Source organism: Ylistrum balloti, unplaced genomic scaffold (assembly GCF_031769215.1).
Source record: "Ylistrum balloti isolate Yb309-2 unplaced genomic scaffold, AGI_CSIRO_Ybal_v1 Utg369614, whole genome shotgun sequence".
NCBI classification, from domain to species: Eukaryota; Metazoa; Mollusca; class Bivalvia; order Pectinida; family Pectinidae; genus Ylistrum; species Ylistrum balloti.
Window position 1 is genome coordinate 94,744 of NW_026781888.1, and position 13,635 is coordinate 108,378.

The 13,635-nt window shown below is 35.0% G+C and overlaps 1 protein-coding gene across 1 annotated transcript; it reads right to left on the reverse strand.

The window, feature by feature from the left end:
- Positions 1-1,262: 1,262 nt before the first annotated feature.
- Positions 1,263-13,113, reverse strand: LOC132547619 (conserved oligomeric Golgi complex subunit 8-like). The gene is made up of 13 exons (XM_060211404.1): positions 13,050-13,113; positions 11,834-11,905; positions 11,362-11,486; positions 10,965-11,068; positions 10,127-10,298; positions 9,732-9,893; positions 9,586-9,637; positions 8,489-8,652; positions 7,844-8,043; positions 7,206-7,287; positions 4,774-4,958; positions 3,771-3,939; positions 1,263-2,795 (listed from the first exon to the last, which is right to left on the reverse strand). Exons 1-13 carry the CDS (start codon positions 13,111-13,113, stop codon positions 2,304-2,306), a joined length of 2,043 nt encoding a protein of 680 aa, XP_060067387.1. The 3' UTR covers positions 1,263-2,303.
- Positions 13,114-13,635: the final 522 nt, after the last annotated feature.

Below are 13,635 nucleotides of genomic sequence, written 5' to 3' on the forward strand. Positions count from 1 at the left end.
ACTGGTTCAAAAACAATACTTGGTTTAACCTAATGATCAATCCAGACAAGATTGATTTTAATCAAACTTATGGAACTTGAGATGATTAAAATGTGAGTAGTTGATGTACGGCAGATAGTGGACGACGTTGGGGGAAACCCCTGACAAATGGTCGTTCTGACCCCGCGGCCCAGATGACCTAAAAACTGCTGTCATTTCTTGATCATTGGAACTTAAATATTACAGAATGGTGGCACTAATACATGTAGTATTTAAATCATGAATGTCCAGTGGCGTAGCAAAACATTTTTAAGAGTGTATGCTTTCAAGAGAGGATCCAAGGGCGAAGCCCCGGTTAAGGGGGTTTAGGGGCGCAGTAAGGTTAAAAAAGTAGGGCAAATATATCTCAATGGAATTCGAGTGTATGTTTAAGCATACAAGCATACATTATTGCTACGCCTCTGATGTCGTTACTTGCATGGTCACATGTACTTGTAATTGATAAAACTCAAAGATTGTTTTGTTGGCCAAAGATCTTCCAATATGCCATATGTTTCCATAAAGGTGTGTCATTTATCTGTACTATAAATTCTATATGAATATTTCTCACACCGTATCAGCACACCTTGTATATTTTCAATTCAAGCCAATATTTGCAAGAATGATTATTCAGATGGCATAGCTAAAATAACAATTGTGAGCCAAGGACTTGCATTCAGTTTATAAATACCAATTTCTTTGATTCTGTTAAAGAATTATATGGGCAATAAATAATATTCCTGATTTATTCTGGGACAACGTAAAGATTGAGAGATGACACAGTAAAATTGATAAGTAATGCCTGTAGTTTCATATTAATAGTTTTCAAAACAGAAATAAACTTTTTACAATCCTCCAATAACTCCCCTCCCCCCACCATCTTGTATTCAATTTAACATCTTTAGAGCTTAGTAAGACAGCAGTAGATGTTTTACATAAATCAAACTTCTTTTCCGTAAGTTTGTATGTGTTGATGGAATGTTGTTAGGACAACCTCAATTCTTGTCCAAATGTGTTCTTTTTATGTTTTATTATTGTGCATTTAGGGCAGTTAAAGATATTGTATGTCTGGTTTGAATACACTGAAGTACATTTTCATGTGATTTAAATTCATGGTAAATTTGTTCTTGAGCTACAATCAGAGCAAAATGCTGGCTCTGTAAATAGCTTGAACATGAAACAAAGTTATTTATCTACATCTGTACTTAGACAAACTAAAACATTACACACTGTTTGTCCTCTGTTTTTATTGTTCATAGTTGTTAAATCTTAAAATAAATTCCATAAATATGTCAACCATATATTACGCTTAAATCTAAACATTCTCAAAGTCTTAAAGAAACAAACATATTACAGAATTTTGATTCTTTTTCAAATATGTACTTAAATCTAGGTACAATGTATTTATACTGATGATCATCGTCATCAATTTCACATTCTGTAATTAACATATATCACAGACAAGTCCCCCGATAACCAATGTTTAAACATTCTAACAAATCTCTGAAGTTTAAGGAATACCATCAGTGTCTTTGATAGATTCATAGATTTATATGTATCAAGTTCATAAGAACATTAGATGGCGAAAAGCTTTCAGGACACACAACACAGAAACTCAAATGTACCGGGTTTATGATGGGACAATGAAGTAATATTTGTATCTCTGACTCAGCGTCTAGACTTCTTACAGGACATCGAATATGTGCTCATAAATAAATATGGCGACTTAGACCTTGAAACTCAAACTTGTTAGGCAACTAAGTGGTTTAAAAGTCTGTACTGCTTTTAGTTTTAAAAACCTTCAAGGAGTGAAGCATCTGAAGCTTTGACAATGATTATCTTAAAATAGAAACAATGACCTTGACTCAACAACCCTGATACTCTCACCAACCTGTCTAAGAGATTTTGAAGCTTAAATAGAGTGGAAAGTTTGAGAATACCTCAAGAAGTAGACCTATTAAAGTGCTAACAATGATTATCTAAAAATAGTAACAGTAATCTTCACCTTAACCCAACAGCATTAAACCTCAAACTTGTCTGAGATATTTTGATGCTTAATAAACGTGTGAAGATTGATGAGAATCCCTCAAGGAATAAAGCCAATTGAGAGCTGACAAGCTTTGTAATAGACATAGGGATGAACAGACACAGAGGAAAACCATAGTCCCCTTTGGTTTCACCAACAGGAGACTAATGAAACTTAATTTAGATAAAAGTCTTTCATACACCACCGTATAAATACACATATCAAACCTTCTTCTAGAGCCACTGATTAGTAATTTCCCTTAATCATCCTTTTTCCCTACTTGATCCAATGTTAAACCTATTGAGCTGTCCTGATTTTCCGTAGGAACAGTGAGAGATGTATCATCATTGTCCTCACTATCTCCATCTCCAGCAGTAAATGTAACCTTAGGAGCAGATTCTTCAACGCTCGTGTCCTTTATCTCACCGAGTAAATCTGAATCCGATGGGCCAGCTGAATCCTTCATTACACCTAAAGATGACTTTGAACTGTCTGTGAAATTTAGAGTGACATCCATTTCAGATTCTGATTTGCCAGGTATTTTTGTAGAGGAAGCTTGTTCACTTTTCATAGTATCTTTTGATAAACTGATTGATTCTATTTGGTTGTCTTTTGTAACACTATCCTGAACTGACTGGGTTATTGTGCCAACATTGGTATCCAACTGGTCAGAAATCCTATCTTCTTTCTGAGGTAGTAAATGGGAAATTGGGTCAAGGACTGCTAAAATATCCACGAGTCCCAGACTGCCCTGTAACCATAGAGATTATGATGAAAAAATGTGCTTTACTAATAGTGATTTCGTTTCAATATTGTTAAAAGTTGATGTTGCTGACTGGCAATATGGAAATGTTAATTCACAGTTTTTCAAAATATTTCATGCACAAATAATGTATATTTAACATAAGACACGACCTGGACTCTTGTCTTCATGAATGCTTATATTAAGAAACTGATATATTAAGTTACATATATGCTACCTACTCAGTTTCAGTAGTTTATGGAATAAAATTTTGTTGTAGATTGTACTAACCTTCAAACATCTATGTTAAATAAAGCAGACACATGAAAATGTGTGGTACTAATTAAGGAGATTTATCAATTGTAGGAAGGGAGATAACTACTGTCAACAGACAGAAGTCCATGGATGTAGTCAGCTACAGTGATGATCAGGATAAACCTGCTATGTAATTACTATGGCATGACTTGTTAATATTAAAATCTTTTCTGTTGTTCACTTAGACTACAAGGCTGAATATGGCCTGACTTTTTAATTTTAAAGTCTTTCTCTGTTGTTCACTAAGACTACAAGGCTGAATATGGCCTGACTTGTTCATCTTAAGTCTTTTTCTATTGTTTACCAAGACTACAAGGCTGAATATGGCCTGACTTGTTAATCTTAAAGTCTTTTTCTATTGTTTACCAAGACTACAAGTCATCAATATATGCTGTACCCAATATCCACACACAAAAATCTGAGAGACTTTCTACTGAAGGATCATTATCTCAACCTAAGAGTAAATAAATCAAAATTTGGTCCTCAGATTAATAGCTGCAGTAGACTGGTTTTGATGTTATATCCTGCAACACCCTACCTACAGCTATGGTAATCTAAGAAAGGTCATCCCACAATATGCAAGGTGAATGCATGTGGTTTTGGGAAGTTGTAATATGTTTGTAAATAGGTCCATATTGAAAAAATATCAAACTTCCAAAAAAAACTTACCATCTTGTTAAGGTCGGAAAGAGTCACGCCAAGTATCTGAGCCAGTGTGACAGGGGGGAATAACTGTTGCAAACATTTGTTGAGATAGGGCAGAAGGTCAGTGGCATACACTTGACAAAACTGACAAAAATGGTCCTTCTCCCTGGGGTCAAAGGTCGACTCCTCAGCCCTAATAGTAAGACAAATATTAAAATTAATCAATTACAGGATTTTTCAAATAAGTAAGTAGATAATCATTTAAGTTAGAGTATTGTAAATAATCTCTGTCTCACTGTCCAAAGAACACAAGACTCATGTACGTCACAAACTGGTCTAAGGGAGATAATAACCTCAAATACATTCCTGTAACTGTCATTGAAGATGAACAAAATAAGTTAAATAAAAAGTAAAAACATTGAAAGACCAAAAGAAGACATATGACAACCAATTCTTTACACCTTAGATCCAGTTTGAATCTCTATGTAATTGTTGATTTCCCATATGTAGCATGACAAAGTGTATTTGATATTCAGTCTTTATATTGAAATAACTCCTGTCCAAATTCATATCTTAAATTGTTACCTTCTGTTTCACTATGAACAAATCAGACATCATAACATGAAACAAAATGTGTCTGACATACAACATATAAGATAATAAGGTCAGGCCAATAATAGCTCAGATTACACAACCTCAAGTGAAGATTGAAGTGTGTAGGTTCAACATGCTCCTGGCAGTTTGGGTTTCTTAGGAAGCTGAGAAGTGGACTAGTCTGTTCTGATGTACTGTGAATGACACACAATCAACCTCAAGTATGCTGGTATCCAGCAACTACAACAATGAGACCTTAAAATGACCCTCGATGTTGATGGGATCCAGCAAAACAAATAAAACAAACAAGGTTAGTGGAGACGGTTTATCCATCTCACAATCCCCCAACCACAAATTTAGTTGTCTCACTGTCCAGCCAGCACTTAGGTGTCTCATTAACAAATCATGACAGTGACTCTGTAACATCACAAACCTGTAATAAGCCAATGTTATGCGGCTAATCTGTAGCAGTGATTCTTGGAGGACTTCAGCAATGTCACAGGCCAGGGATATGGGAGCACACAGCCGCAGTTCATTAAAGGCTGACAGCACATCATTACAGTAAGCAGCAAGAGGGTGATAATCTAAAAGGATAGCAGGGGGAAACATCTGTCCAGACTGAAATACAGAAAGACATAACACATGTAGCAAGGATAACTGAATCAGTATACAGAAAACATGAAAGATGTCCCTCACTAAATTATCAAATGGATATCTTTGAAGATATAGAGCCAACGCCGTAGTCTTTAGTAGTGGATTACAGTATCTTCATCGCCCGCCTGGATACCCGAAGGTATGCAGGGAATTAAGGAGAATGGGAAAACTTAGAGTAAAGATAACTCAATCTGACAGGTCGGGGGGCAGGTTCCTCAAAATTTATTAAGGTAGACGGAGCGACTACCTTAATTAATTTTGAGGAACCTGCACCCCGACCTGTTGGATTGAGTTATCTTTACTCTAAATGGATATCTTCTTTCAAATTTGATAAGTTGATAACATAGTACAATATAAAGATTTCATTTTTGCAACTGTGACTATTCAGTATTTTGATTAAACAGAAGAAGCCCAAGAGCCTCACCTGACTTATTCAGCTATTCAATCAATTTACAAAGAAATTCAAATATGACGAATAATTTCTGAAACAATTTCCTTATTGGTTCCACCCTTTTGGTTGAACAGAAGACAAATTCACTTTTCATAAAAATGTGGCCAGACTAAACTTGGACAATAACCTTGTACAGAAGAAGGATTTTAAAGAACTTAAATTTCCCAAATTGGGCCCTACACCTCATAACCTACAGTCCTGGGATTCCCATTTATACAGAATTTATTTCCCTTCACCAAAGAACACTTCAAACCAATCATTCCTACATCAGGAGTAGGATTTTAAAAAATTTACTCTGTTTCCCCTGTTTTGGCCCCCTCCAGGGAGTCAAGACTTAATATCGATACAAGATTGGTTCCCCTTCACCAAAGAGTGCTTCAGGCCAAATTTGGGCATTATCCATTCATTATTAAGGAGTAAGATTTTAATGAATTTGCTCCATTTGCCCTCTTGGGCCCAATCACTCCTGGCCAAAGAGGCCCCAGGACAAATATTTATACAATACTGATTCCACTTCACCCATGAATACTTTAGACCAAATTTGATAATATCCGTTAATTCCTGCATGAAGAGTAGGATTTTAAAGAACTTGCAAAATTTTCCCTTTTTGGGCTGCCCCTCCGGCCCCGAGAACTAATATTTATATTACCTTGGTTTCCCTTTTCCCCCAAGGATGTTTCTGACTAAATTTGGTCAATATCATTTCAGTCATTCATGACAAGTAGCGATTTTGAGCAAACAAGAGGCCCAAGGGCCTTAATGGTCACTTGAGTTGCAATGCTTTTTGTTACATTTAGTAACAATTTATTTTGTTAAAAAGGAAATTACACTAAAAAATGTAACTTTCCAATATCAACTATTCCATCCATGAACAACAGATTACCGGTAATAGATTCTACCATATCTGGATATTGAGAACAACATGAAATTTCAGTCAATATGATCCATTTTTGGCCCCACCCATCTGCCACTGGGGGTCAGCCGAGGTGAATATGTGCCTCTCATTAAACAGTCATCTCATAATTATATCAAAGTTTAACTATTTATAAAAGAAAATTAACAAATTATGCTGAAAAATGTATTTTTCCTTATATAAACTACAGCAAATTTTACTCCCTCCCCAAGAGGAAATGTAAGACCCTGGGGTTAAGAAATTAACAATTTTTGTAAACCACAATAAGACAATTCCATCCATGAAGAGTACTTGATTCTATCATACCAGAGATTTGAGAAGATTTTGAAGTTTCAATTGATTTGACCTCTTTTGTCCCACACCTCAGGCCCATGGAAGTTGGGGACTATGTAATTTACAATATTTGTGCATCTTAAGCCATGGAAAGTTCTCATAAAATTTTGCTGAAATCAGTTTAGGAATTTTCCAGAAGATGTTGAAAATGTTAAAAGTTTACAACATACGATGCCAAACAAAAGGCGATCACAATAGGTCAACCCAAGACTTTGCCTCAGGTGACCTAGAAATTGGCGAACTACAGACACTGCACCAGTTACATAAGCCCATTGGCTCTTCAGACCAGGTGACCCAATACGGGCGATTCCAGTAAAACATCTACATGACCCAAAACTCGAAAATTAACCACTCCTCTCAATGAATTGGTTTCCTGCTTGCCTCTTCCAAGCAAATCAATTAAATTCTATGAGAAGTATCCCCAAACAAATCCTAGATACCTGGGGCGGGGTAGATGTGTTTTACAGATACACCTCTAAGCTAGGGCCACAAAATAAAATATTTAAGACTTTACCTGTGTACCAGTACTGTATGTCAGACTACCCACAGTAGACGTCACTGCTAATAAGTTGTATGATTGCATATTTGCTTCAAATCTATAAAATCAAGATTATACAATATGAATTCATTGGTACAGTTGTAGTCCGTACTGCTTTCAAAAGCTGAAAATGCATGAAACATGTCCACAGTGAACATTCTTAAATTTACTTAAAGGTGCTTTTAGAAAAATAGGTGCAATGATAAATTTGCACATCCCCAATAATTACGATAGTGCAATCATATTTTAGAGAAATACTTTTAGTGTGAAAAGTGCTAAGAAAACCACTAAAATATGTAAATTTACAGCAATTTTTTGTTATTGTTGAGTGATAAAACTACAGAAGATTCATTTCCACTTTGACTATATTTTGAATTGTGTTAACTATCTCTGGAGATCATGTATTATTATTAGAGAAATACAATTCAGCTAATTACACTCCCCCTCGGGATGTGAAATTTTATGACACGTCACTCACTTATTTCACATAGGATTGATTTTCGTATTAATATACAAGGAGATTTCATTCAAATCATGCACGATTATTTGTACAGAAATAATTCTTAATGGCATCCATACTAATTTGGTTACCGATATCTAAGTTCAACTTTTACCTTTGTAGTGAATCTGCCAGAGCCACTTTGAAGCCTTGGAGAGCTGCTCTCTGGAAAATTGGGGCCAGGAGTCCACGGAAATCTGCCCCTACTCGACTAAAGGAGAGTCCGAAGTACATACACTGACCAAGTATAGAGTCAAGACGTCCACCCACACCTTGATGGAGGTTTGTCTCAAGGACAGTCAGAAACTGGGACACCTTGACGGACAAAAATCGCATGAATGACATATACAGTAAATGTCATATTGGAGAAGAAGTACCGTACCAGTAAGTTTAGACAACAAACACATTATCTTTTGACCAAAGGGCATGGGCTTATTACTAGATGATGAAAAAATTCATATAGACTGATGTCATATCTGTAAAATTGAAATAAACATTGGTATACATACCATGCATTTACAAGTTCTCATACTAGATATCTTCACTGGTGGCATGACAAGTATCAAATTAGGTGTTAGGAACATTTACTACTAAAATTCATGTTACAAAAAAAGTTACTAAAAAAGAAAAATGTAAAGAAATTACAATAGCAAAGAAGATATGGAAAAAAATGTCAAAAAAATCAAGGTTGAAAGGAAGTAGGTTATCAAAAATCCATTTCCTACGTTCCTAATATAAACTTCAAATATTGGAAGATTACCTTTTGTACAACCCATCCGTGAAATAGTGCAGATTCATTAACAGAGTCTTCCTTATTGGTAGAGAGAATAGGATCTTCATCAGAGAAGATGGCACGATACTGGGTGATGATGTCAAACAGGTGAACACGACTTGCTTCTATCGTTTTTGTAATGTGGACATAGGCTGGAAATTAAAAATACATTTACATAATGGCACACAAACATCTCTTTCATGCGACAGAAGTTTGGTTTGTAACTAGGCATGGACTTATCAGCAACTTATTGCCCTGTAAATGGGTTTCATCACCTTCAGCATGCATAGATCATGGTGAGTAGAACCAGAGAGGGGCCTGTTCTACCTCTAATTTACAATCCTGAAAATAACAAGAGGGCTATAACTGTACAAAATACATTGTACATAGTTAAACTAGCACTCATTGGGTTTTTCAAATTTTAGGCCCGCAGGCAATGCTAACTTCCTGCATAAGAATGATGTCACTCTCCCATCCTTTGGACATACAGAGGGCCACAAAAGTAATATTGATAGAGCGTTGGACATTCCAAACCTAGGTTCCATTTTGGCGGTTTGTGTTTCTCAGGTCAAGATCTGAGGTGTGAGGTTCCATCCCTGCACAGAGACGGACAATACTTTAATGGCTGACTCTGGTGAACTATGTTGTAATAAAACCAGCCAGAAAACAGCAAACCAATACAAGCAAATGTATTACATCAAAATTATATTTAACAATATCAATCATAGACACTAGGCTATTTCAGTTGAAATTAAACCTCAAAATGACGTTCTTGTTTGTTTTCTAGATATACTGATACAACAGCTTACCCAGTAAAGTATTGACTGTTCCAGAAAACTTCAGATATAAGGAAATTCTATACATGGTTTGTGTTTTAGAAAATGCATTGTACTGTTTGAATCCCATCTGTTGAAAAAACCTGGAGTTCTGTTTTCGAAGTTCGGTAAATATTTAACATGAATAGCTCCATTTGGGAATGTATACATAATTCAGGTCAAATGAATTATTTATTGAATCCAAGCTATACATTACAGTACAACTTTCCTCCTCTTTGCCCTACATTTTCCTACTAAATGTTGACTTACGATCTTCCTTTGGTATTGCCTCTAGTATACCCTGGAACCAGGAGTCCCGAGCCTGCAACAAAAACCAAAACGATACATAGATAATCACAACTGACTCTACAAAATGATCTTCAGAAAATCTTCATTCATTTATCATTAAGACAAACCTGCAGAAACTTGATGCGGAGCTCTGCCTCAGTAAAAACATCCATCCTGCGGAGGTAGCCAATGACACGGAGACAAGCCGGGAGCTGGACATTTGTTCTCAGCTGCTGGATCAGCTGGTTTAGCATTAACTGAGCAGAGTTCTTCACCTCAGACACAATATTCTTTAAAATACAAGATGTGCATTTGTTATGCATTTTAGAAAAAGAATAAAATGTAAATTATCAGAAACAATAAAATTTTTCATAAAATGAAACCAGTATTAGTGCTTTACCATCAATGAATATCACTAAATCTATTTGCAGTAACATTACATCCTGCTGTTATCCATTGGACTCTGTTTAATAATCAAACATATCACTGCAACGCCACAGCCAAAAAATACCAACATACTAACACCAATAACAGGAATGTTAGCGTGTTTTTTCTCAAGCCTTTTGACATGGGCCGCCAGTTCCAGTGCCTCCTCATAATAACTGTTTCTCACACAGGTATCCATGAGCTGTGGCATTTCTAGGACCTCCAGCAGCTGGGTGTGACGCTGTAGGGTCAGAGTATTCATCCGCCGGCTACAACAAAAGGTCATAAACATATATATAACATAGACACATCATCTGGAAATTCTAGGCTTCTAGCAGATGGGTGCGATGCTGAAGGACCCCAACATATGGTGTAAATTTATATATAACGTAAAAGCATGTGGCATTTCTAGGACCTCAAGCAGCTTGGTATGATGCTGGAGAGTCAGGGTATTTACTCATTGGCTATTACAAAAAATTATAAAATTAATATATAATATTCAACAAAGTGTTGAAGTATTCACTGGACAATGCATTATGGCCATACAAATTACTTTTTTTAACCCTTACCCATTTGACTACAAACATGACATTCTGTGATATGTAATATTCACTTGATGATTTCATCAATATTTCCAATAGAGATCAATATTTCCTAAATGTGACCAATTTCTGAGGAGCTCAGCTAAAGTAACAATTTTCTGCGAGAGATTTTTGTATTTCAATTTCATACAATTAAAAATGTCTGATATGATTTCAAACACAGAAAATAGCAAAAAGCACCTATGATTTGAAAGATATCACACATGGGTTAACATGTTGGTGTTAAAGATTGGTAGTATGTAATTATAAGTAGTCAGTTTTAAAAATTTTTTTCAAATGCTGATTCCTGTATATAATCGATTCCTAGATAGATTTAAATAAATGATGTTTTACCTAGCATTGATGTCCTCAGCCTGTTTCATAACTCTCTCACATTCTTCTGAAAAGTCTGGGAGTTTATGCAACATATCACCAACATGCTTTTCTATGATTTGAAACTGTAATGAGAAAAAAACTTAATGCATCTAAAAAGGTAATGAAAACAATCAAACAACTTTTTTGCAAATAAGACAACACCAAGATGACACAAGTATTTAGGTGATAACTGCTGTTAGATTCTATATCTGTGATTAATACATCTGCATTATTACCAAAAAGGGTGCTGATAACACAAGATCTTTTGTATACTGTGGAGAGGTTCTTCTTTCACCTCACCAGAATGTAATATATTCAGGAGTAGCATCAACGATTTCTGTATGTTTACCAAATTCCTCAATTTATCTAATTTTACATCTTCAAATATTTCACGGGAGCACTCTGCTGTCTGGATAAATGTTTTGTAGTGTTGAAAAGCCAGGTGCTGAGTTTCTTGTAGAATCTGTGACTTTGCTTCAGACAAACGATCAGGCTCCTGAGCTGAAAAGCAAATTCAAGGATGTAAGTCTTGCATCACTACTGTTAATCAAAATTTAAGTATTATATAATTTGGCATGAAATTAATTGGTTATCATAAGACAGTTCATAATATACAGACTTCTTATACAAAAAAATTATACCAGTAGAGCTAATAAGAAAGTTTAATTAAAATGTTTGTATTTCAACACCAATACCTCAACATACATAACTCTAAACCCATCTCATTGATCATTCCAACTTACTATTGCAAAATTTTACAGGTTTAAGTCAATAAAATTACATCATGAAACTCTTTGTAAAGTTTAATTTATTTCAACTACTTTTATATATTTCATAGATACTTATACCTAGTTTGTCCACTCCATATGAGCTCAGTTCTGACAAATACTGCACGAACTCTGGGTTGTCATTCCAGCTTTCTATGAAAAACAAACATGAAAGAATATGACAATGACAAGAAATGAATAACTGTTCATCATTACAAGTATACAAGATAAATCTACACTTAATGCTGATGATCGAGGGAAAATTCAACTTTCACCTTAATAATTCTTTACTAATATCAACATGAAACTTGGTATATGGGTGTATTATGGTCATATTTATGAAATATCTCCTGATATTGCTAACCTTATTTAGTATTTTCAATATGACACAGTCTGATGACACCTTATAATAAATGCTATTGTATAAAATGTACATGGTTCACATGTGTGCCAAACTGTCACTCTCACTATGGTAAAAGAGTCATAACTTAGTCATTTTTTTCATATATGAAACTGAAACTAGGTAGACTATGCATTATGATCATATTAACATTTTATCTTGTTATGTCACTAACTTTATTAAATATTTGAAGATATGTTATTACATTTTTTGTTTTTATTCTGCATTTTCATCAACTGCACATAATAATTATTAAAGTGTTTAATGGGATCTGCTAGAGTTCTGTAAAGCTTGTTAAATATGAGATGGATAGTTAACAAATTTGAAATGAAATGTTATAAAACAATTACTGCAATATTATTGGTCCAGTATGAGAATTTATAGAGTACAAAAATAAATATCGACTGAGGCTGTGTACTCCCATCAATTCTCATATCGAACCAATAATAGTGCGATAAATGTAAGTGGTTTGATGAATGAGTGTGACGCATATATAGTTCTTCGTGTACATCATACGATTCGACTGTCAACAACTATAAATTGCATTTTGATGAAATATTTATAAAATGTGTTGAACCAGTGGGCATTCAAGCCTCATTCTCCTCGGAACATGCGAGAAGTAATAACTGAGGAATCGGATGTACATTTGTATTTCATTTCAAACTTTTGTATAAATCATTGAAGAATCTGTTTATAATAGAAGCGAACGCTCCTTTTTTTCATAATATCGATCAGCTCTCTCGACTTTTCAAGGAGTTCCAACTTCATGGTACTAAAACTTGCACAAGTAACATGTGTCAATAACAAGTTTTGTATGTCGAAATGATCGGACGGTGTGTTTAGAGAAAATGTAAGTCCAAACTATACATGCTTGAGCAATTAGATGCAAGTATCGACCTGGAAATGAGTCTTTAAACATAGAAGTCAAAATGTTTTCATCTTCCACGTCGATGTTCGCCATCTTGTTTACCGGAATTGATCACGGTCTCTCAGACGTTTAAAATGTGTAGTAGATATAATTAATGGCGTCGCCACGTACAAACGACAGCGGACAACAACGAAGTCCAAGAGATTGTAAATTATTGTGAAGACTACTATGGCAACTTTTCACAAAACATCACTTTTCATGTTATGGAAAATAAACAAGAAAAATGATCGCTTCCTGTTAACAGTTTAAATATAAACTTGAAGAAGACATGTCCCTGCTTTTTGAGTATTTTTTTCCTCGCCGTTTTTTTCAGATATTTTTCAGAAATAAAATAAAAATCCACCGAACCAATTCCAACTTAACTGTGTTTTACTTACAGTATCTTGAAGGACAACTAATAAAATGCACTTAAAATCCTTAATGCCAGTAAGGCCTGTAATATTCCATGAATCATGGGTGTACGACAGGATCCACTATACATAGCCTTAAAAACAAAAATCGAAGAAATAACAAACACTATGAAATGGTATTATTTTTAGATTAGTAGGAACTTCT

Excerpts from the sequence above, each read along its gene's own strand:
- LOC132547619 (XM_060211404.1), bottom strand. The coding sequence starts at position 13,113 with ATGGCGAACATCGACGTGGAAGATGAAAACATTTTGACTTCTATGTTT. Across the intron at positions 11,906-13,049 it reads GTTTAAAGACTCATTTCCAG|AAAGCTGGAATGACAACCCA; the intron begins GTCGATACTTGC and ends TGTTTTTCATAG. Across the intron at positions 9,638-9,731 it reads TCCGCATCAAGTTTCTGCAG|GCTCGGGACTCCTGGTTCCA; the intron begins GTTTGTCTTAAT and ends TTTTTGTTGCAG.